This window comes from Callorhinchus milii, unplaced genomic scaffold (assembly GCF_018977255.1).
Source record: "Callorhinchus milii isolate IMCB2004 unplaced genomic scaffold, IMCB_Cmil_1.0 Scaffold5, whole genome shotgun sequence".
Taxonomy (NCBI): Eukaryota; Metazoa; Chordata; class Chondrichthyes; order Chimaeriformes; family Callorhinchidae; genus Callorhinchus; species Callorhinchus milii.
In genome coordinates, this window is record NW_024704746.1 from 67,354,436 (window position 1) to 67,379,417 (window position 24,982).

At 46.8% G+C, this 24,982-nt stretch overlaps 2 protein-coding genes and 1 pseudogene across 4 annotated transcripts in view; 1 reads left to right on the forward strand and 2 right to left on the reverse strand.

The window, feature by feature from the left end:
* Nucleotides 1-2,676: 2,676 nt before the first annotated feature.
* On the reverse strand, nucleotides 2,677-11,809 carry phyh (phytanoyl-CoA 2-hydroxylase). 3 transcript variants are annotated; one of them, XM_042335271.1, is made up of 9 exons: nucleotides 11,706-11,809; nucleotides 9,805-9,860; nucleotides 8,185-8,295; nucleotides 7,280-7,448; nucleotides 6,752-6,833; nucleotides 6,057-6,238; nucleotides 5,415-5,564; nucleotides 4,471-4,605; nucleotides 2,677-3,549 (listed from the first exon to the last, which is right to left on the reverse strand). In XM_042335271.1, exons 1-9 carry the CDS (start codon nucleotides 11,769-11,771, stop codon nucleotides 3,496-3,498), a joined length of 1,005 nt encoding a protein of 334 aa, XP_042191205.1. In that variant the 5' UTR covers nucleotides 11,772-11,809; the 3' UTR covers nucleotides 2,677-3,495. The 3 variants fall into 3 exon arrangements, with proteins under 3 accessions (XP_042191205.1, XP_042191207.1, XP_042191206.1); XM_042335273.1 differs by having other exon boundaries at nucleotides 9,805-9,830; nucleotides 11,706-11,807; XM_042335272.1 differs by having other exon boundaries at nucleotides 9,805-9,845; nucleotides 11,706-11,807.
* LOC121849251 lies at nucleotides 9,244-9,331 on the forward strand (annotated as a pseudogene).
* Nucleotides 11,810-17,423: 5,614 nt separating the features above from the next.
* The window catches only part of sephs1 (selenophosphate synthetase 1), a 29,232-nt gene continuing 21,673 nt past the window's right edge, over nucleotides 17,424-24,982 (reverse strand). Inside the window, exons 5-8 of the mRNA XM_007911341.2 lie at nucleotides 21,444-21,534; nucleotides 20,965-21,064; nucleotides 19,545-19,757; nucleotides 17,424-18,693 (exon numbers count right to left, since the gene is read on the reverse strand). Coding sequence (XP_007909532.1) covers nucleotides 18,479-18,693; nucleotides 19,545-19,757; nucleotides 20,965-21,064; nucleotides 21,444-21,534 — 619 coding nt within the window. The 3' untranslated portion in view covers nucleotides 17,424-18,478. The remainder of the gene's footprint in view (nucleotides 18,694-19,544; nucleotides 19,758-20,964; nucleotides 21,065-21,443; nucleotides 21,535-24,982) is intronic.

Below are 24,982 nucleotides of genomic sequence, written 5' to 3' on the forward strand. Positions count from 1 at the left end.
CGTTTCGCCCACAAGACACGCACGGTCGCTACACACTACTGTATATCCCGTGAAGCGCTTTAAGACGTCTCGAAGACGCGATAATGGGCTGTATCAGGATAATGATGATGATGATTATTATTATTATCATTACCCCTGCTCCCCTCACCACCACCCCCCAAACTCCACATGAGTCTCCCCGTCTACAGCAGCAACAACGTGCATTTACATAGTGCCGCTCGCGCAGGGCAGCGTCCCGGAGCGCTTAAAGAGTCTCGTCCAACTGTCCTGCTCGCGCTCTCTCCCCCCCACCCACACCCCCCCACCGCAGACACACATTCCTCCCTATCGCCCATCGACCTGATTCCTGGCCTTTGCCTCAGTCAGTGGGTTTCCCGCAGAGAATTCCGCATTCCAGAGACACATTCCGATTTTTATGGCGATGTCTGTAAACTTCCGCGCAGCCGGGGTTCGTAAATTACTATTTATAATAAGTCTCGGTTGCTTCACAGGGAGGCTGCCAGTAAATAAGCACTTAAATTCTCCCCCCACACCCCCCCCCCCCCCACCCCCACCCCCCGTCCCCATTAGTTTTTTTCACATCAGTGCCTGCAACACCTTCAAGTACTTTCGCAGACAAAGTCAGAGCACTTTCCTTTCACCAGAGCACAAGATCATTTGGGATGAAGAGGGCTCTTTGGTTCACTTGATCTCATCCCAACACAACTCCTGCCCGGCCTCTGTCTTCCCTATCGCAAAACTTCCCCCCCTCCCCCCATCATCACGGTATCCAACTGTTTTTGAAACGAGTCCCAGTGTCCTGACCTGAACTACTGTTCCTGGAAACTTATTCCAGTCATTAATTATGTAACGGAGTCCCCGTAGCTCAGTGGTTAGAGCGCTCGCCCCGCATGGGAGAGGACCCGGGTTCGATTCCCGAAGAGGACGCAACCTCAGGCAAGTTTCCTTACTCTCCACACGCCTCTGGTTACCGGCAGTAAATAGAAACACGGCGGTTAGTTGATTGGCAAATCGCTTTCCGGAGGTAATAATCCCTCCAAAAAAAAAAAAATTTGCTCACTCGACTGTTTGTGGGACACTGCTGTGCGTAATTGGTTGACACATTTCACCCACAAAATATACAATCAATTCACTTTACAGTATATGCTGAACGGTTATATTACAATATAAGGTATCACCTTGCCCGGGAATCGTCCCTCTCGCTTGTGAGGCTGTGGGCTCGAGCCCCCCCCCCCACCCCCGTTAGGGCTTAGAAGAGTTGGGGAGGGTGGGGGAGGCGTTGGGGATTGTCTGTGGGGACAACTCTTGTTTGTATTAGGGCTGAATACGTTCCACTTGGGGAACGAGGGTTACCAGCAGCGCAGCCCCAATCCAATCCCCACCCCCCAAACTCCAGTGAGCTCTGGGTTCCAATATCTCCCCTTCCTCGCACGTGAGGGACAGATCCCACCGCTCAACGGGAGGCCCTGCAATCCCCGTCCCAACCAACAGAGTCGCCTTCCGACTCGACTCGACGTCTCGAATGTCCTCTTCGAAGGTCTCCGCCACCGCCACCATTCACGGGGTCCGATACTTCGCCGCCCGTTATGCTCACCCGCTCCTCAACTCGCTGACGGTTATACTCACAGCACATCGTGAAGACGGTACACTCAACCGCACAGCCCGAGCTCTGCCGAAACTGGCTCTGAACCCCCAGATCTCCACCCAGATACACGTGGTGGGTGCTGTCCCTCAGCACCAGCCCAGACCCCAACTGCCGCCAGACAGTAGCTCGTACCCTGCATAACCTCACCGCAAGAGCCTGGCCTCGCTGGGTGGGGTGCGGGCCATGTCCGGGCTGTTAGCCCAGGGGGAGAGGGTGGGGGGGTGCAAGGGCCATCGCCAAGATGACCAGTGAGTGCGCGAATCCGCATGCTAAACAGCTCATCCCCTCTGGGACCATCCCCAAGTTGGTGTCTTCAGCTGGGGGAGGGGGAGAGGGAGCGGGGGTGGCGATGGCAGAGGAGGGAGTGGGGGTCAGGGTGAGGGAGGCAGGGAAGGGGGGGAATTGGCAGGGAGTGAGATAAAGGCTCACTCTCCTGTTTCAAACCATATAGCCTTCTGACTCAAGAGGTGCAAGTGCTCCTCATAGTTAATATATCATTGCTTCATCATCACTGCTTGTCCCCCGTGCCCTCTGTCCCACCATCGGTGGCCACGCTTTCAGCCACTACGCCCCGAAACTCTGGAACACTTCCTCTACCGCTCCATCTTGCCCCTTCCCCATCTTCAGGTCGAGCCTGAAGACCTTCTTCTTCGACCGTGCCCTACCGTCACCTCCCCCTCCCTCCAGCTCGGCCTCGTGCTCCACTACTGTCAAGCGCTCTGGGATACTACACTGCGTGAGGGGCACTTGTTGTTGATGATGACAGCACAGCCCGGCCTGGTTGATCGGCCGGTTCCTGGAAGGACAGACCAGTCACTGGGGGCAGGGAATCCGCCCCCTCGGCCCCTGTTAATCCTGTGTGCCAAAGCCCAAACGGGGAGGGTGGTCCGAGCTGGACAAGCAGCGGGAAAGCTTGGCCAGACAGCGCTCTCAATGTCCAAGCTGTACATTTGTAGCTGGTTAAGACACCAGCAGATCCCCAAGGCAACTGCTCGCACCCCCGAGGCATCAAGGACTGGATAGGACATGAGGAAGAGAATCATCACTTTATTGAATTAGGTGTAATCACAGGGCAACAGTGCTTCATAACCAGCGATATCTCCGGCTAAAGCTGGTCCCTTACTTCACGACCGTGCATTTTGTAGACCAGCATCGCAGCGAGTTTGTGTTCAGTGAAGGCTACACAAACAGCGGTAATCTGTCTCTGGGCTTTTCATGTGTAGGTGGGGCCCACGAAATGCTCGGTTTGGTCTGGAGACTCTTAAGCAGCGGCGATGGGTGGGTTTCCATGTGCGTCAGACGCGTACGCGGCTGACTCTCCCAAAAAGAGCGAGTGACCAATTTTTTTTATCTGCGGGATTGTCGGCCAGGACACCGGGAGAGAGGGGGAAAGCGAGAGAGAGAGAGAGAGAGAGAGAGTAGCGCCACGGCGGGGGGAAATCTTTCATGTCCACCTGAACAGGCACAGACGGACAGGACGATGGTGTTATCGTCTCATCTGAAGGACGGCACCTCTGACAATGCAGGGCTCCCCCCGACCCCACACTGTGCTGCACTGGAACGTCAACCTCGACTGTGTGCCAACTCCGATGTGGGGGGGAACTGGGGGTTCGAACCATATAGCCTTCTGACTCAAGTGCTACTGATAGTTAGTTAATATATCATTAAATTATTAAATGATTATTATTAAGGAGTTGTTGCTCTCGTTGCTCTTTTTGTCCATTAATTGGATTTGCTGAATACGTACAATGAGAGGGAGCAGCGAGACAAGAAGATCCCAACTCAGACACAGAGCCCAAAGCCCCCGGTTTCCTCCGTGGTCGCTCGAACCCTGCGTCCAGACCCAGAGGTTACAGACTGGTTCTCTGCCCCTGCACCAGACGTCCTTTGAAACTCCAGATATCCTTTTAAGAGAGAAGTAGATAATAATTTGCGGAGGACAAGTTTGCAGGGCTATGGGGAGAGCGCGGGGGGTGGGGGGGGGGGAACGGGATGGATTTGGACAGCTCTTTTGAAAGAGCCGTTACAGGCACGATGGGCCGAATGGCCTCCTTCTGTGTTGTATAATCCTATGATTCTATGATGGTTCCTGCAAAGGAATATGAGATCCTCTTATCCGATGGGGTTACGGGCGGGGATTCTCACCCCACAAGCAGGAACCCCCGCACAGCGATGAGAGTTTATTTTTGGGTTTTTCTTCCCTTTGCTTCACAAAATCTGATCCAGTTTTTAACCAGTGAGTAACAGTGACATCTCGTGCTAAAATGCCAACACTGCACCACCCTTTGCATTCAATGAAGATATACAACAACAACAACAACAAGATTTCATTTATAGAGCGGGAGGACGTCCCGAGGCGCTGGACAGTTGGGTCGGGACCCGAGCATTGGGGGGAAACGGTCAGGGTGAGGGGAGGGAAGGGAGGGAGCGAGGAGGGGGGAAATGGTCAGGGTGAGGGGAGGGAAGGGAGGGAGCGAGGAAGGGGGAAATGGTCAGACTGAGGGGAGGGAAGGGAGGGAGCGAGGAGGGGGGAAATGGTCAGGGGGAGGGAAGGGATATAATAACGATAATAATCCTCGCGTTTGATACGGCGCCTGATCACGTCGTTCAGACGTCTAAAAAGCGCTTCGCGGGACACACTGTAAAAGTGCAGCGACTGTGTATTTTGAGGGCGAAACGCGGCGGCCAATTGCGCACAGCAGCGTCCCCACAAACAGCCGTGGATTGAGGGAATCAAATTATTATTAATTGTCTAAATTATTATCAAATGCAAGGATTATTATTATTATTATTTGTATTAACCTTTGTTAATCAGACCAACGTACCGCCATGGTGACCGAGCTGTCCAGTCCGTATTTGCTGCGTCCAATGTTGATGACCTCCTGCTCGATGTTCTCCTGTGTGGTGCCCTTGACGTCTATGTAGTAACAGTCAGCACTGGCGTAGTGACAGGAGATAGCCTGGGGGCCGGGAGGGAGGGGGAACACACAGGTCAGTAACTGTGCAGCAACTTAATGTGGCACCTTGAACGTCAGAGGGTGTCTCAAAGCGCTTCACTGGGGGCAAAGGCGACTGAGTTAAACACACGGAGACAACACACACACAGACACGCACACACTCAGACACGCACACACCGAGACAACACACACACAGAGACATTCACTCACACACGTACACACACGCGCACACACAGACGCGCGCGCACACACAGACACGCACACAACAACAACAACAACAACAAGATTCCATTTATAGAGCGCCTTTCACGTCAGGAGGACGTCCCAAGGCGCTGCACAGTTGGGTCATGACCCGAGCAAGGGGGAAATGGTCAGGGTGAGGGAGGGAAGGAGGGAGAGAGGAGGGGGGAAATGGTCAGGGTGAGGGGAGGGAAGGGAGGGAGCGAGGAGGAGGAAGAGAGTCGAGAGGGGAGCTGAAGGCACGGTCAAAGAGACACGCGCACACACAGACATGCACACACACACAGACTCGCACACACCGAGACAACACACACACACACAGACACGCGCACACACAGACATGCACACACACACAGACTCGCACACACCGAGACAACACACACACACTCAGACACGCACACACCGAGACAACACACACACAGAGACATTCACTCACACACGTACACACACACGCACACAGACACGCGCGCACACAGACACGCGCACACACAGACACGCGCACACACAGACACGCGCACACACAGACACGCGCACACACAGACACGCGCACACACAGACACGCGCACACACACCTTGCGGAATCCCTGAGTGACGTTCAGCCCAGACCCGTGGATGAGCAGCGGGTGGAAGAACACAGTGTCGCCCTTCTCCATCACCAGGTGAACCCGGGGGTGGGTAGGATCATAATCCTGCACCCCGTGATACATCTTATTGACACCGCCCTGCGGGGGTGGGGTGGGGGTGTGGGGGGGGGGGGGTAGAGGGGGTGGAGGGCGAGGGGGGGGGAGAGAGAGGAAACACAGCGTTACCCTCACACAATATCGAAACTCATTCTCTGGATTTTAGATGCCGGTAAAATCCTGAGCCTTTATCTGAGGCACTGCATTGATTGAGTTGCTTCTGTTAAATGTAAAGAGCAAAACAACTTGGCCATTAAATACATACACAAGCAGGAGGTGGCGGTCAGTCGGCCCATCGTGTCTTGCCCAGCGCTGCCCCCCACCCACCTCTCCCTCGCTATCACCCTCTTTTTTTTTAATGAAACCCCACTTCCCATCTCTCCCCCCGAATCCCTGAATATCTTCCCCCTCTCCCGAGGTGCGTTTGAGCAATTAATAATATATATTCCCTGTATTCCCAATGACACGATGAGGCACCACATCAAACGCAATAACGAAGGCTTATTATTATTAGCAGACGCCCAAGTGAGGTACCTCCCACTCAGGATAGACGTGTTGTTTCAATGTGCTCTTGTGCGTCCCCGGCAACACAACCAGACACCCGTTACTCCGCTCCACGCGCTCCATCGCCGTCCAGGAGCAGACAATCCGATCGGGAGGTCGGAACGGGAAGTAGTGCAGATCCTGGTGCATGGGGTGACGGGAAGTCTTCTTTCCTGAAAGGTGCACGTGTCCCTGGCTGTAATTTTGTTATTAATGTGCTCAGTGGTTCGGCCAACCCTCGCCTCGCAAGCGAGAGGACCCGGGCGAAACGTTGGGCAAGTTTCCTTACTCCACACACACACACACCTCTGTTTACAGCACTAAGTAGGAACCCGGTTCTTAGTCGATGGGCGGATCGCTTTCCGGAGGTGATTAAAACCTCCAAAATTAATTTTGGTCACTCAATCCACAACTGTTTGTGGGACACTGCTGTATCCTGGCGTTGAGACGTCTGAAAGCGCTTCACAGAACGTATTGTAAAGTGAAGTGACTGTGTATTTTGTGGGCGAGACACGGCAGCTACTTTCAAGTTGTTTGGAGATTCTTAAGCACGGAGATCGGTTTCCGTGTGGGTCAGACATCTGTCTCACCAAACATAAACTGCAGTGGTGGGAGTTTTCTGGCAGTGGTCGCAAGAGAGGAACCTGGCCAAGGCTTTTAATCACAGGGGTCTCCGCGTCTCCTACCTTCATCTGGAGGCTTGTTGATTAACATGGTGTGCATCGCCATGATGTTGGGGCCGGTGAAACTCTCCACATATCTCAGGATCTAAAAAAGCAGAAGCAAAATAGGTTTAAAGGATCATCACACATTGGTTGAGCATCCATCAAAGCATTCAAATACAATCGACAGTATATTGTGTGAAGCACTTTAAGACTTCTCAATGATGTGATACGGTGTGATATCAAATACAAGCATTATTATTGTTACTATTATCTCTCCCACTCGCTCGCTCCCCATGTTCAAAGCCCACCTCAATCCTCCTTGGGGGTGAAGATAAGTGGGGTCTTCTTGGATCTGAACTGACTGTGTATTCTGTGGGCAAAACAGAGCAGCCAATTGCACATTGCAGTGTCCCACAAACAGTGGTGGGTTGAGCGACCAAGGAAACTTGTTTGAGATGTCGCCCTGTCCGGGAATCAAACCCGGGTCCTCTTGCTTGCAAGTACATTACAGTAGCCTCTGTTATTGATCTACAAACTTCTTGCTCTTACCTCAGGCAAACAGCAGTACTTGAAAAGCGTCTCGTTTTCCTGAAAATCCTGGATCTTGGACACGGCTCTCTGATCGGAGGCGAACTCCGATTTGGAAATTGCCACGTCCCTCATCACCATGAGCCCAGGCACATGGACCTCCTTACGGCAGATCTTCTCAAATTCATCCCTCAAGAGATAGAGAAGTTTTATAGGAAACAGAAGATGAGGAATGGGAGGAGATAAGGCAGTAGGACAAGAGGACACAACAACAACAACAAACGACAATTACACAGTGCCTTTCATGTCGGGACAGTCTGGATTTACAACCGACCTGGGAGTTGGGATTAGGAGGGGTGGAGGGCGGGGAGGGTAGGAGTAGGAGGGTGACCAAAAGCGCAGTCGAAGAGGAAGATCTTCAGACGTGCCTTGAAGGAGTCAAGAGAGGGAGTGAGGCAAAGGTACTGTGGGATGCAGTTCCAAAGGGTGGGGGCAGAGAGGCTGAAAGATAGACTCCCGATTGTGGGTGGGGCATGAGTTGAGTTTAGTTAAAAGTTGCAAAAGGGCAATTTCAGGACAGACACCAGGAAATATTTCTTTACCGAGACGGTAATTAATGACTGGAACAGGGTTACCAGTTGAGGCCGGGACACTGGGGCTCAATTAAAAAGCAGTTTCATGCTAAGGGGGGAGTTGGGTAAATGACAGGGTGGGGGTTGGGGAAGGATGAAATTAGAGTGTCCATCAGTCCCCTGGATACAAAAAACAATGTGTTGTTCACTTAATGAGGCATTGCTGTGTGCAAATTGGCTGATGTGCTCAATTGGAGGAAAATGGGGTGAGAAGGAGAAGCAGAGGGGAAGGGAAGGAAGTCGGAGGAGAATGGGCAGGCGGAATAAATTGTTTACTCTTCAAAGAGAGCCCACCTGAAAAGGTCCAGATTTTCTTCGGAAACCAGGTTCTTGATGAGCAGGAAGCCATTTTCCTCATAAAACTGGCGCTGTTGAGGGGAGAGAATGCCGTCTTCCAGTGTGTAGCTGAGAAGAAAGACAACAGCTGGGAATCAAAAGACGGAGAGCAATTTGCATTTCATGGGATGTGTGACAGTATTATAGAGAACGAGAAACCCTGCGGTGTGATGTGGATTGTGTGTGTGTGTGTGTGTGTGGGCGTTTGTGTTATTTACCCATAAAACGCACTAAATATCCCGTCCTTCCATTATGCTTATCATAGAATCATACAATCGTACAGCACAAAAAGAGGCCATTCGGCCCATCGAGTCTGTGCGGCTCTTTGAAAAGAGCAATGTAATGTCAATCCGACTCCTCAGCCCTTTCCCCATAACCCTACAAACCCGTCCTCCTCAAATACCCGTCCACCGCGTTTTTAAAAGTAGATATCGAATCGGCCTCGACCGCCCTTTCAGGCGATGCGTTCCAGATTCCAACAACTCGCTGTGTGAAGACATTTCTTCTCCCCTCCCCTCGGCTTCTTTTAGAGACTATTTTGAATCTGTGAGACCTCGAGTCACCGACACACAGTTTTCCCTCTCTAACCTATCAAACCCCTCATGATTTTAAAGACCTCTATCAGGTCCTCGTCACCTTCTCCGCTCCGATGAGAATAATCCTAACCTCTCCAGCCTTTCCTCATCATCACGGTGCCTCGTTCCTGGTCCCATCCCTCTGCGCCCTCTCCATTGCCTTAACGTCCTTCCTACAGTGCGGTGCCCAGAACTGGGGCAGTACTCTAACTGAGGCCCAACCAGTGTTTATATGGGTTAACCATCACCTGCTGACTCTTGTACTCAATGCCCTGTTTATAAAGCCCTGTTTACGGCCTTATCTCCCTGTCCTGTGTTCCTCACCCCCCCTCATGATTGTATGGTAATGGTAGTGCCTATGGTGCTGCCCCTGCGAGCATTTTGGGCCACAAAAGGACCGACCGTGTACGTTGAGCGGGTGGTGGTGGTGGGGGGTAAGAGATGATTTTTGGAGCAGGGAGATGGAACAGGGGCTTGCTCCGTCCACTCCGCGCATCGACCTGGTATCGCAGTACCTCCAGGCACGGTGCACTTCCCTCCTCGGGAGGTCCACGAACCAATGACAGAATAACAGGCGGACGATTCTTTCCCCTTCTTCTTTACCGGTGGTGCAGCTGCTGCTGCGTTTGGGCGGCGGAGTACACTGTTCACCGAATAGACCTACTGGGGGCACTCGCTGTTTTGCATTCTATTTTCGCGTGGATGACATCCTTTACAACCCCACCCACCGAGCAGGAGGGACCCCACCAACAGGCTTGACAAGCTATCACATGAGCACTTACTTACTTGCTCCGTTGAACTAAGACGTATGCACAGTGTGTATAGTTGATCTGAATCAGACTTTCTACCCTCGCCTGCGACTTCGAGAGCTGACCCGAGACATAATATATATTAAATCTTCTGGTCCCGGACCTGACCCGAGATCTACTGTGCGGCGGCGATGGTCTTCGTTCTAATGTTCTTCAAAAAAAAAAGGCAGCTCCTCAGCCGCGCGGTTACTTACTGTAGCTTCCCGGGACAAGGACGAGCCTGAACTTCCCCAGACGTGGGTACGGCTGTCTTGAGACGTGAATGAAGGAAGCCAAAGAGGAGCGAGAAACAATTGCTTAAAACACACTGATCGATAAAGGTGATGGTGAAAAACTAACTTGAATTACCATTTCAGTTCATTGTGTTTCCTGAAAACAACAAGATAGCATTTATACAGCGCCTTTCACGTCGTCGGGAGGACGTCCCAAGGCGCTGGACAGTTGTGTCGGGACCCGAGCAGGGGGGAACTGGTCAGGGTGAGGGGAGGGAAGGGAGGGAGCGAGGAGGTGAGACCGGCCTTTAAGGAGGAAAGGGAGGAAGCGGCGAAGGCACTGGGGGATGGACTTCCAGAGCCTCGGGGCTGAGAGGCTGAAAAGGTGGATGGGGGTGTATCTATAGTCTGTGACCTTGGGGAAAATATACAACTCCCCTCCACTGGTTCTCTCTCCTTTCAGTTTAATGATCCTGTCCATCACTGGAAGCAGAGATTCTTCCCTTCCAGCTCCCGTTAACCCTCGCAAGTCAAAGCCCAAATGGGTAGGGTGACCCTACAAGCAGCAGGAAAGCTGACCAGACAACGCTCTGAATGGCAGGTTATGGGGTCTAAACTGGTTCGACTCCACACTCTGGGCTCGCCCCCCCCCTCCGCCACGCCTTGGCTCTCATTAACCTGCATTTAATCCGGGTCCTCTCGCACTCAGGTGCATGTCTTTCTCCCAGTGTCCTCCAAAAAAATGTTTTAAAAATCGGTCATTCACTCGACGCCTGTTTGTGGTGCATTGCTGTGTGCAAACTGGCTGCTGAGTTTTGCCCACAGAATACACAGTCACTCCATTTTACGCTGTTATGTTCTACGGAAGTAAAATCAACATGAACAAACCTCTAACCTGTTTTTAATCCCCTCCTGCCCTCACACCTCACCATTGAAGCCAATTGTAGAATCTTTTTTCATCCCCCCCCACCTTCAGTGCTGTTCAGGCTGCGACCAAAGGTGTTTAGACCCAAAGTGCAAACTACACTAACCCCATCCCTTCAATATGGTAATAATCCCTTAAAAAATATATGATTTGATCACTCAATTCATGACTGTCTCTGGGACACTGCTCTCCGCAATTGGCTGCCGTGTTTTTCCCACAACGTAGTGTCATCTCACTTTATAGTATATTCTGTGAAGCACTTTGAGACGTCTCAAAGACACGATAAGTCGCTATATCAAATGCAAGGATTATTATTATTATAATTGTCCTACTCCCCCTTAGCAACCTTTAGTGCTAAAACCCCTTCCCCACCACCCCGGGGCAGAAAATCACAGATTCTGAGTTTTGGGGCTCTTGAGGTGCACTTAGTTGATAAATAAACTGAAACGTGAAAGGTGGTGTGTAAATGCAATTTGTTGTGTCTTAAGGAGAGAAAGCAGCATTTTAGAATTAGGAAAATCACAACATAATAATCCTTGCATTTGAGGTGTCAAAGCACTTTACTTTACGGAACATACTGTGCATTTTGTGGACGAACCACGGCAGCCCATTGCGCACGGAGGCGTCCTGCGCCTTGGGACATCCTCCCAAATGTAACTTGGCCGTCGTCGTCCATACGAACAGTCGCGGATTGACCGACCAAATCCTTATCATTTCTCTGAAGGGATTATTGCACAGCGGGTCAATCCAATTTCGATGTCACCGCAACGGTGACAAAGCTGGAGACGCAAACAGGGTTTACAGCTAGCAAACGTGGCCTGTGGGCTTCAGAAAGCACTGGAGCTAAAGTGCTTAAGGCAATGCGCGGACTTCAGCACTCAATCCCATTAAACGTGCCTCCACTTTGCTCGCTCCGTGCAACGCGCACGTGAGTCGCTGACAGTGAGAAAAAGGATACGAATCCAACGCCAGGGTGTTGCAGATGGTGCAGAAGCACTTTCAGCCTGGCAGCTGCGACAGCCATGGTTCAACACTAACAGCCACTGAATACACAGGAAGGGGAGGCATCCTTCAAATGAAATTCGCCGCTCCATTGGACTCCCCACACTGTGCAGTGCGGAGTGAGCGTTGGCAGTCCCGTCAGCCTCTCTCTCTCTTTCAGTCTCTGAGTCGATTGGTGGATTGCTTTCCAGGGCTAATATTCCCTTCGCACACAAAAAATAATACGATTCGGTCACGACTGTTTGCGGAACGCTGCCGAGCGCAATTTGCTGCCGCGTTTCGCCCCGCAAAATATACGGTCACTACACTTACACAGCTCTCATCTTCTCTCAGCCTTGCCTCCCCCCCCCCCCACCTCTTCTTTAACCATTCATACATCCTCTGGGTCTCATTCACGCCTTTTCTTTCTATAATCTCCCACTATTGCCTTCTTTCTTCTTGAACCATCGACACCTCCGATCTCGTCAGCTCCTGTCGTCTCCACCTAAATTTTTCCTCCATCTTTCTTTCCCCGCGGCCTTCTCCGCTTGTACTTATAATCCGCTCCATTCAAACGTCCCCCACTTCTGACGAAAGGCCATCGATCTGAAACATTAACTCGCTTTCCTCTCTCCGTAGACGGTGCTTGACCTGCTGCGTGTTCCCAGCGACTTGTTTGTTTCGGCTCTCCAGCACCTGCAGTATTTTGCCTTTCAATTTACAGTATATTCTGCGAAGCGCTTTGAGACAACGAAACAACGTGATAATGCACTGTATTAAATGCAAGGATTATTATTATTATTGACAGGAGGAGCTATTTGCTGCTGAAAGTGCGCTTGTATTAAAAGCAACTGAGTTCTTTGCAAATTAATAATAATTCACGTTTTTATAGTCACGTTTTGACTATAGATATATGTACATATACACAATTATATCTTATCACAGTGAAACATCCTCACAAAGCGATCACAATAATTACTGTCAAGACTGGCGACTCTCTTAAATGCACTTGGGAGTAGATAAAACACAAATTTACATCATGTAGTGCCTTTCATGTCAGGAGGATGTTCCAAAGGGCTGAAGATAAGATCGGATGTAAAAAGCCCTTTTCTGGTATTCTACCCAGCAAGAGAGAACAATAATATGTATTTGATATAGCGCCTTATCACATCGTTGAGACACCTCAAGGCGCTTCACAGAATATCCCGTAAAATGAACTGACTCGTGTATTTTTGTGACTTGTGTATGAAATGCAAGCCAACTGGGCACAGCAATTGTACCGGAACGGTTGTCTAGTCGTGGATGCACTAAGCTTTCAGAGAGAGTTCAGAGTTGTTGAGACGAGAAAACACAATTCTCTACAACGTATGGCTCTTAACTTTGGTGGATGACTAATGACAAAGCAACAAACTGCCCAAAGAGTGTGGCGCCTGAATCTGGTATTGGCTGCCGCGTTTCACCCACAAAATATACAGTCAATTCACTTTACAGTATATTCTGTGAAGCGCTTTGAGACATCTCAGAGACACGATAAGGCGCTGTATCAAACACAAGGATTATTATTTTACTTTTGCACCTTTGATTCTATTGGTCACTGACTTTATTGAGGGAAGAAAAAGTCTGCATTTTAAAAGCAGAAATGGTATGGAGATCCTTAAAGACGGAGCCAGTAAAACTACAAGTCCCACAACACGGTCGAGACATTGCGTTGATCCTTTCAAACAGGAGGTAGTGTTGACATTTATTATCAAAGATAGTTTATATTTCATCCCTATTGCTCTTACAGGTGCACATAAGCAATAAGGCATTTTACATAGAAATGGGATGTCTTGTCAGATATGAAGATGTTCCATTGCTATATGATGGCATCGCGACAAGTAAAAACTATCTGGTTGTATGTAGTAAAACACAGGAACATAGAGGTAGCACATCTCTGAGCACTCGGATTTCTGAATAATCAAACATTGAAATAGGGGGCATAACCTCCCTTCCATTGGGTAAACGTTAGATAGTCCGGGATACGTCACATCTCTCACTCTCCTGTCCCCCTCCCACCCCTCTGGCCCCATAAACAACAACAACACTTTGCATTTATATGCCGCCCTTCACACAGGATAGCGTCTCGCAGTGGCGGAACTCAACGCCGAGCTGGGAGTTTCAAACAGTTCTCTTTAAAACAATACAGGGTGAATCAGAAGTCCTTACTCATCGAGTTTTTAATTATTAATTATGTTCCTTTTATAAAACCACATTCATAGGGAGTGTGCAGCTATTACAGGTGTCCCCAAAATACAGTCGATTCACTTTATATTCTGTGAAGCGCTGCGAGCCGTCTCGAAGACGTGATATCAAAAGCAAAGATTATCAAATGCAAGCATTACGTCTCTCGTGATACGTTTGTGAAAGTTTCTGCCACCGAGTTGATACGTGTAAACGTCGACATGACATGCAGTTTGAACATCTCATATAGACCAGAGTAAGGTACTTTTCATTTTGTATACACAGTAACACTCACACAAGTCTGGTCTGTATAAATCGTATCGTCGTACATCTGCTCAAGTCCTGTTCGAGAGTTTATATTCTGTGCAAGTTTGACACAACTCATACTCACAGGTTTATTGTACTAACTTCAGCGAGATTTCGGTGAATACAAGGACATGCTGCGAAGATGTCGACAACAGACACCAGCAGCACGCAAAGTGAACTGAGTTGGGATCTACAGTTAACAGTAGGAGAGTGAGAAACAGCGATAAGGAGAGAGAATAGAGGAATAGTGTTGAGTAGATCGCCCCAGCAGGGAAAGCTAGCATTTATTAGTATGTGCAATAGGTCATACATACTTTATATAGTCTCCTTTTGTACTATCAACATCCATGCAATTGAGCTATGGAGAAATTAAAGACAGGCACTGCGTGTACGATAACAAAAAAAGTTATTTTTATATAAAAAAGGGAACAAACAAAAGACAGTTGTGATGAACATACAGGAGATATTTTCTTCTGGGATTCAGAACATCTGTATGTTAAAACTGTGTTTTATTGTAGCAGCAGAAACTGAGAAGCACCTTAATGTATTCTCAATCAATCAATCACTCCAGCAATTCAGAAACCAGGCAGTGAACATTAACCTTAATAGAATTCCCCTCCCACTCGGCTTTTCACACCCGTAGGAGGAATGATAGATGTATACAGACAATTCACTGCTTAAATAAAAACAGATAAAAGATTCATATTTGTAATTGGGTCACACAATGCTGTGGCTGATTAAACTTTTGGACTTGAATTTAATTTAATCAGATCGCTTTCTGGGGGAATAATAATTCCTTCGAACAAAAATAGTAATAATTTGGTCACCCAATCCACAACTGTTTGTGGGACGCTGCTGTGCGCAACTGGCTGCCGCGTTTCACCACAAAATACACAGTCAATTCACCACACAGTATATCCTGTGAAGCTCTTCGAGACGCCTCGAAGACACGATAAAGCTCTTCATCAAATGCAAGGAGTATTATTGCTAGTTGCGTCCCAAACCTAAGTACCTGATTCAATCTCGGTAGGTTTTCAAACTGGTTTGATGGCGATTATTGGGTCACCTCCTGTTGCTTCTAAATCCTTTATTCCTTGCAGACCTCTGAGCTCTTCAGCTGAGGAGGAATAGGATTCTGTAACCTGCTGCCACACATGTCATTCCTATCACCGGCATTGAGATAACCAGTCTGCAACTCAACACCTTTCTCCTTGATTGAATGCCAAGTCCACCACTCGCTCTCACATCCAACCAAATCTCTGATGCGTCTCCTGCGGTTATAAAACCCATCACAGATTAGAGGAACTGGCATTTTTATAGCACTTACATCGAAATGATCCTAAGTCACACACAGTAATTAGTCATTTTTTTTTGTAGACAAACAATATACATCTAGAGAGAGAAACCTCAAAACATCATCTTTCCACCTCATTTTGTTGGGCAAGTTCTAGGATTTGTTTTGTGTACATTGACTGTATATTCTGGGGGCGAAACCCAGCAAGTTGAAATATGTATCTGATTGGGTCTTCATTGGTCAAAATGATGCAAGGATTATTATTATTATTATTATTAAGGATGTCGGTTCACTTCTGCCATCTTCTGCTTCTGGTAACATTTCCAGGCCATTTCACCCCTTACAGACATTTCTGGTATCTTTCAATCCATTTATTAAGACATGGCTTTAACAACTGAAATACTCAAGTTTCTTGGAGGTGACTGCGGTGGTAGTGTTTTTTATTAGGAGGGGTGGGGTGGGGGGAGTGGAGGCAGTAGGAAAAGGAAACAAATGAGGAGGAACCACAGGGACTCCTCCCCACAGGCGATCACTGAGAGACACCAACTATAAACAGTCCAAGAGTCCAAAGTATCAGCCGCTCTGATACTGAGAGAGGTTTTGCTCACTTGTCCTCAACAACAACAACATGGGAGTCGTGCGAACCTTCACAAAAAACGCGAGGAGCTCCAAAAACAACAGGGATTAAACTCTACAGTCGATTCACTTTACAGTATCTTCTGTGAAGCGCTTTGAGATGTCTCGATGACGTGATAAGGCGCTGTATCGGGTGTAGGGATTATTATTTTAACGTGTTGCAGAACAAAAAGTGCAGTTACAGTTACAAACCACACGACTCGGGGCGCTCAAATTCTCAACAGTTCACGTGTGAACGCTTCACTACGTGTGGGTTAATCTGATTTATCTAAGAATATGCAAATCCTCAGTCATCCCCTCCTCTCTCTGCCTCTCCCCCCCCCCCCCCCCCCCACTAAAACAGCGGCAGCAGAGGGAGAAGGAGAGGACAGGGTAATAAAATCAACCGTCTTTCTAACAAATCTGCAATTTAATGAACTGGGTTATTGTGCTGTGTGAAATGCAATATTGGGGAGGATGGGGTGGGAAGAGAGAAAGAAAACCTCCCCCCACCCCCCCCCACCATGAACAAACTTGCGATACATTTAACATGTACAGGAATAAAGGCGTTTGCTTACGAACAAAATGTGCAAGAAAAAGGGAGAGAGAGAGAAAGAAAATCCCTTATGGATTCATTTGAAAGCCGGGATTTAATTTGCGGCATTTCTGAGCGGTTTGCTCAATGAGAATTAATAATCCTTGCTTTTCGGTTTAGCTCGTTATCACGTCTTTGAGACATCTCACAGCACTTCACAGAATGTACTGCAGTGAATGGACTGTAGATTTTGTGGGAGAAACGTGGCAGCCAAATTGCACACAGCAGTGCCCCGCAATCAGTTGTGGATTGAGTGACCAAATTATTATTATTTTATTTATGTCATGTTTTATTTAGGTAAACAGAGGCGCGCGTGTGGAGTAAGGAAACATGCCTAAGGTTTCGCCCTGCCCGGGAATCAAACCCAGATCCCCTCGCTTGCAAGGCGAGTGCTCTAACCACTACACTACAGGACTCCAAGTCTAAATATCAAACACCTATAACAATCTGATGTGCTGGTGAACACACACATTCCTCAGCACATCAGATAGATAGCTAGGGAAGTACAGTAGTTTACCAGTCTGTTGTTGATAAGTGCCGCAAATTAAATCCCATTGAGTTCAACTTCAAGCTGTGGACATTGGCACGAGAGTCAAGTATAACAAATGCCAGTGAGCACGAGAATCAAGTGCGTAATAAAAAAATAAAGCTAAGTAGCATTATGCTAAAGATTAGTTGCATTTATAGAAAAGCGGATGCAAGGTATCACTTTACAAAATATAAAATGTATTAAACACGAATAACCACAGCACATGTCAAACATAATTGATTATATATATATTTTTAAAAAAGTCAGTGTAATTTTTCAGTCGGAGCTAGAGTATCTTGCAATAGCCTTCTCTTTTGGTCTGCAACGTTTTGTCTGCATGATAGAACAGTGAACCGAAGCACAGTGTAAACCAGCGATGTACATCTGCGTCTGCTCCTACACAATAAACTAACAGAGAAACATACCGTCAGAACATTATTGTTTTACTGCTAAAGAAATTGGTTCTCTTTCCAAGGCAAGTGCTCGATGGACCATGCGGATTATAGCACAGAGGACCTACTTACTTGGTGTATTTTTCTCGGAGGGATAGGGCATGGGGTGGGGGTGAGGGGAGAAAGAAAATCCACACAAGACCGAGCGACTGTGTAAAGTCAACACTTAACGTTGCAATCCTAACTGTGTGAATAAACATTACCAACCAAAAACTGGATGAAATCATGCGAACTCGTTGCATTCCATTCATTAATCGTTGGGGGAATCAACAACTGCAATAAGCAACTCTTTCTGAAAAAAGCTTTCAAGGCAACACATTTGCAGACGAGTAGTTTTTCCATTAGAATATATATATTTATATATATATATTTATATAGATAATATGTGACCAAACAAATGAAAAGCTGCTGCAGTGCTGTTGGTAAAGGTGTGTTCTACGGGAAGCACCTTAAAAAGAGCCAGACAGTAAGTGTCTCAAGATTCAAAATGAATCAACAGTATTGGATAATCATTTCTCAACTTAGAAGCTGCCTCAGTATTAGGCGCATCTTCAGTTAATGTAACAGAAAAAAAAAACAAGGCAATGGATTTATTTTGAGATCCACACGTGATCTGCCAGCCCAAAAGGCCGACACTTTAGGCAGACAAGTTAAGATTTACAAAGTTGCTTGGGATGGCATTGGAATTTCAACAAATGTCATTGTTGCTGTTGTGTTTGTTGTGTGTGTGTTGCGGTTATTAGGACGTGGCACCAGGAGTTGGGTTGACGTTCTGAGTGGCCACTGTTGGAGCGACTTCGATGATCCGCGGTTTGTCTATGATCCTGGCAGTACGGTTGCCCTTCTCCACTATGCCAATAATCCATGCCTGATAGCCCTCACCATACTTTGGTGATTTGATCTCCGCACAAAATCGAGCTGCTTGTTCCCGTGGAAGGCAGATCAAAAGGCCTCCTGCAAAACAAGCAAGGCGGGACAATGTCACGACGATAGTTATTCACGTCCCAGTAAGTATCTCAGTCAGGTTAGTCCTCTGGGGGAGACATGCTATATTATAATAATAATAATCCTTGCATATGATACCGCGCCTTACGTCTTCGAGACGTCTCTCAAAGCGCTTCACAGGATAATAATAATCCTTGCATTTGATATAGCGCTTTTCACGTCGGGAGGACATCCCAAAGCGCTTCACAGAACACACTGTAAAGTGAATTGACTGTATATTTGCGGGCGAACGCGGCAGCCAATTGCGCACAACAGTGTTCCACAAACAGCCATAGATTGAGTAACCAAATCGGGGCGTAGTGGCCGATGGTGGAGCGGAGGGGACGAGGGAGGCCAGAGCCAGCCGAGCGGAGGCAGCGGGTAGTGGGTTAGGGAGTAAGCAGGTCAGAGAGGTAGGGAGGTGCGAGGGCATGAAGGGATTTGTAGAAGAGTGAGAGGATCTTGAATTCGATCCGTTCTGTGATCGGGAGCCAGTAGAGCTTGGGCGAGGACTGGTCACATCGCAACCCAGCGCTGTCTATCACAGGTCCTCTCCACCATGGGGATGCCTTATAATCCTCGTCATTGATGCAACGTCTAAACGTTCTTAAGGGAAAACCTTATTAAAAAGCACTGCTGCAAAGTACTCTTACAAATGGAGAAACACGCATTCAACATGGGTTTTAATGGAGCTTCCAGCAAAAAAAACTTTAAAAAAAGCAAATGGCAAAAGAACCAGATAGCTGAACAGTCTCCTTCTGTGCTGTAATATTCTACGATCATATTCGGTGGACTATAACTAACAAATCAATTGTCCTTACCTGAGGTTTCAGGGCAAGTCCCATGCATCAAGCCAAACATATTGCCACACGCCTTGCTCACAGCTGCCATCTTGGCAAGGACAGGCAGGTTGTGGATGACAAATGAAACTTCGTTCCTTTGCTGCTTTGCCAGGTTCTGAGCATGCCCGAGAATCCCGAAACCTGTGATGTCCGTCGCTGCGTGCGCGTTGAAGGTGTGCATGAGGCCGGCAGCTGGGAAAACAAGAGGCGGACAGACAAACGTTAGCGGACGGCGCACGGAAAGGGAAAATTTTGAGCGTTAAAAACTTAAGTTTATTAAAAATCTGTTCCAAGCATCCTGTTAGCTCATCATTTAATAACAAATAATCCTTGCATTCGGTACAGTGCCTTATCACGCCCTTGAGGTGTCACAAAGCGCTTCACAGAATATATTGTAAAGTGGAGTGACTATGTATTTTGTGGGAGAAACATGGTAGCCAAGTTCGCACAGCAGCGTCCCACAAACATCCGTGGATTTTCTTTGGAGGTATTATTACTCCCGGAAAGTGATCCACCAAACGACTAACAATCAGGTTCCTACTTACTGCAAGGTAAGCAGAAGCGTGCGGAGTAAGGAACCCCGAATGTCATATTTGAAGCATAACAGCCGAGTCCTTTTCTCCTTACACCAGAAACCTTTAAAATTGGTCATTCACTTCGAGGAGGTTCGCAGGGACATTGTGAGCAAAATTGGCCGCCACATTTGCTCACAAAACAGTTAATACACTTTACAGTGTATCCTGTGAAGCGCTTTGGCACAGCCACATGGCGAAAGGTCCTAAACCAGACGTAAGGAATATTAATTTGGATCTGTTAGGTGTAGTGTGCCCCCTGTTGGTTACACAAGGGATGGCAGGCTCTTCCGAAAAGCAGAACAAAAATATTCCGACTCTTAACAAAAACTGTAAAGTTTGAGAATTTCAAATATTCAGCCATTAACTGTTGTTACGGGTTCATGCACAACGTTATGCTCGAAAGAAGGGACATTTTGGGTTTTATAATTCCACACTTGTTTATCTCAATTACCCACAGGTTACCTCTGACCACTTTTTTTCATTTCCCTTACTTCCCACATCCTTCTGTCCATCACTAAGTCTATTACCCTCTCTTACCACGTCTGGGGGGTGGGGGGGGAACTTATCCCATACATCCCAACCTCTGTACTCCCTCACCCTATGGCCCACCGGCCACCCAGACCTCAGCATTTCCGATCGATCTCTTAAATAGCTGCTGTGTCTCAATCTTCAACACCTTTAACCCCTACCAAATCTAGAAACATCTCCCAAGCATCCCAAATCCCTCGATACAACAGCAATCAGCAAACAAACGTGCAACCTTTACAGCGCCAATAATTTAAAGGCTTAGATTTTACTGAACGCATAAACCAAACAGCCCATACCCGTTCTGTTTAACCGCGCCATGTTCATCATAGCCTCCTGGTAAGCCAACTCTACATCCTCTTGAGTTACAACGAGCTTGATCTTGTTCCACTTCTCGGGCTGTGAAAAAGCAGACACGGGGCAGTCAACATACCAAGCAATATTATCATAGTATAATTATATCATTCAAGCGTTCAACCATTAGAATTCTTTGAAGAAATGTTTACTTCCCAAGATGCTTTCAGGCCATATTAAATAGTGCCCACATGTTCTGCAAAACTTTGGTTTATAATCATGAGAAAATCCCTTCTCCCATGCCCTCTCTCACGCAATGCAACACATCAATGTAGCTTTAATGGTAATTTTTAAAACATAACCAGGTAGGTACCTTGAAAATCAGATTTTAGAGGAAAGGAGGTAGTGCTTGAAACACATAAAATTTAGTACAAAATATACATTCCATGACAAACAGCTGCACCACTAGTGCTCAGGTACTTACAATGTCAAGCCATTGGTGCACAGCAACCGCAACTTGTGTTCCCAGTGGTTTTGTTAGTACCAGAACATCCCCAGGCACTGCATTATCTGGCCTGCAAAACAGTGTAAATTCAATGAGTTATAAAATAGTACATTTTATGTATTAATCTGGTCAATTGGCTATTGTGCTTGCACACTCTCATAGCTCTATTAACCAAGATTACTGTATTAATTACACGTAACCTTCAGATTGTTAAGTTTAATTTATTGAAGACAGGAAGGCTTGACTGGGTAGGCTCGGATGAATATAAACTGTATTCATGTTACCCCTTTCCTAAAGGATTCTTCTCAGAATGCTGAAACCTGCCTGGAATCCAGTGTCTTGATTCATACCTGTGCAATAATAATAATAATCCTTGCATTCCTTGCGCATCACTTCTTCCAGATATTTCAAAGTGCTTCACAGGATATATTGTAAAGTGGAGTGACTGTATATTTGGTGGGCAAAATTATTATTATTATTATCATTATTTTTGCCTGTTGATACACACATGAAGCATTGGCCATTAGGTGATTATCCATTTCTTGGTGTGATGGAGTGTAAGAATGCACCCACAAGTTATCGCAGTCAGCACGAGTTACTACTACTAGTTTTACCACTCGTCACGTTGCTGAGAGCAAAATAATCTATACTTGTATTCTTCAGATCTTTAATCCCCACAATCCCTGCAAGGAATTTCACGTTTACAAATTAAATACGTAACTTCACAAAAGTCCATCTGTATAGGATAGGGAGGAAAAACAGGCTCCTACCAGTGGCATTTGATACAGCGCTTCATCATAGTGACATCTCAAAATGCTTCAGTCAAGGATTTATTTTTGAAGTGGAGTCACCTTTTTGTAGGCAACCACAGCAGCTAATCTGCACCTGCAACATCCCACAAACAGCAATGAGATAAATGATCAAATCGTTTTTTTTGGGTGAATTTTGGATGAGAGAAATATGGGAGGAAAACTCCCTACTGTTCTCCAAGGAGTGCCATCCTTGAAGAATGACCCCCAGTGTTAGAGGAATGGTCTATGAGCAATGATTAGCAGGAGCTTTTCAGTCTTCAGAGAAGACAAATCAGAGGGATTGTAAAAGTAATCCCAGAACATTACTTTAGGTTGAACCAAGACAGTAGAACAAGAGGGTATAGGTTTACAGTTGTAAAGGAGCAATTTCAGGATATATACCAGGACATTTTTTCATTATTTAAGACAGCATTTAACGGCAAGAACAGATTGCCAGAAAGAGTGGTTGAGGCCAGGGCACTCAATAAACTGCTTGAAGCTGTGATGGGAGTGCAGTGTGGTGGGTATTCTGGAAGGACAAGATCAGACGGGCCAAAGGGTCTTCTTCATCCAAACCAATCTTGTAACATCTTCAAGACTCATGTGAATATGCATACTGGAATTCAGTTTAATACCTTATCTGAACACTCCTTAGACAGCATATATGCACTCATAAAATAAAGACATTACAATTCACAGTAAATCCTGTGAAGTCCTTTGAGATGCCTTGACGTGATAAGGTGCTATATCAATTGCAAGGATTATTATATTCAATTCCAATGAGGAGTTTTGTCCAAACAGCTAATGCCAAGTGACTCTCACATTTCGAAGAAATGATTATAAAAAATAAAGAAGTTAGATATAGGATTTTGTAAAATAAAATTCCTATTTAAAAATGTTCAGGTCTCTCTCTGAAATGAAAACATTGTACACCTATTGACAGAGGTAAAACAAATGAAAACTGCCAGTTTCATAGGACTTGCAGAGAGCATCAGATAGTTCCCATATGAAGTACATGGCAGGCATGTAGATAGATCCAACAATACAGTGCATAATTTGCCAATGAGAAGATAGGAGGCCTTTTGCATACAATAAAAATACAACCAATATGTTTCACTCACAAAACACACAGTCACTAAGCTTCACAGTATATTCTGTGAAGCTCTTTGAAACGTCTTGTGAAGATGTGATAAGGTGCTATCTCAAATGCAATGATTATTATTATTATTATTATTTATAATACAGAATTTTACACCCCTCAAATACGTGGAACACGTTACAGAAAATGGAAATAGATTGAAGCAGATAAACGATTGCAGCAGAGGGCGCCATGGTGCACTAGTCTTCAATGTAATACACAATGGAGTCATAGGATGCAGGTTGATGCAATGAGAAGAATCTCCTCTGTGCTGTTGTGAAAAAGCCAGTTGCTGGATCTGTGAAAAGGGGAGGAAAATATGCGCGCACAAAGTGAGGAACCTCATCCAAGCAAGTTGCTTTCCCCAAACAATACTGGGAAGGTCGCACCCATGTTTGCGTAGCAGCTATGACAGATTGCAGTCAGGTCACTTTAATGGGCTTCGATGCCGCAAGTTAACTAAACATTCTTGTGAACACTTAAGTTAGGGAAGAGGAAGGGCAAGGCGGAGAGGTAGAGGAAGAGTGTTCCAGAGTTTCGGGGCGAGGTGGCTGAAAGTGCGGCACTAATGGAGGAACAGAGGGCATGAGGGACTGATGCAGAAGGTAAGGAAAAGAAAAGCTGAAAGAAACAACGGCAAAGCTTTTCTCGCATGGAATAAAGATAGCAATTTAGAGACACAAAACTGGAATCTGAAGGATCAAATGTCAATTTGCCATGATTGCTCAACACACAGGAATCAAAGGGCTTGTTCAGGTCTGAATCCCTCCCTGACTGTCCAACGCCTTGGGACGTCCCCCCGACATGGAAGGCGCTGTACACACGTCATTTGTTGTTGCCTTTGCATCCAAGGGTTAGGTTTTAAGTTTTAAACCAAACCTCAAAGGAGTTTGAAGTTGTGCTTAAACATTTTCGTCGCATCAACGTTTTTAGAAAATATTGCGAAAAGGCATTACGGTATGATTAGGCTGTGAACAAGCCAAAAAACATAGCAACACGGAACACAGACAAGTTGATTACAAAGATGCGCAGGAACCTACCTGCAGGCTTGGCCAGATGGTGAATCCCGATTTCAAAGGAAAACATACTTTCTCAACAATTGACCTCTCAAAACCGCAATACTTCAAAAGGATCTTTGTTTTCTGTGAACGTTTAGATACTAAGACCTGTGTGTGGGACGGGGGCTTCTAGGACCTGCTTTCTTCCCCACAAATGTTCCTCTGTGGATTTGAACCTCTCCCCACCCCCTTCTCCTAAAAACAGCAGAGTATTTGAGCAGTTAAAATTCTGGAGAGCTTGAGTGAGCGCTGAGGTTTGGCGACCTCCAGGTGTGCGCTGGGACACTGCTGCAGTTTAACCAGCTAAACACACCTTGCTACCGAGAGTCCTGGCAAGCTTCCTACACTGTCTGTCCAGCTAGGATCACCCTTGCCCCGTTGTTACCCACAGATAGGGCTTTGGCTTGTGGGGTTAACAGGAGTCGAGTGGGAAGAATCCCTGTCACTAGTGAATGGTGTTCTAGTGTACTAGGCATTCAGAGTCTTGGTCTTTTTCACTGTACATTGCATGCCAGCTGGACGCAAGTACGT

What these genes read in the sequence shown, in the direction of transcription:
- phyh (XM_042335271.1), bottom strand. Translation starts at nt 11,771, where the DNA reads ATGGCTGTCGCAGCTGCCAGGCTGAAAGTGCTTCTGCACCATCTGCAA. An exon ending in GAAAATCTGGACCTTTTCAG is followed by an intron (nt 7,449 to 8,184) that starts GTGGGCTCTCTT and finishes CTATCTCTTGAG; the next exon opens with GGATGAATTTGAGAAGATCT. An exon ending in TCACTCAGGGATTCCGCAAG is followed by an intron (nt 4,606 to 5,414) that starts GTGTGTGTGCGC and finishes CCCGGCCCCCAG; the next exon opens with GCTATCTCCTGTCACTACGC.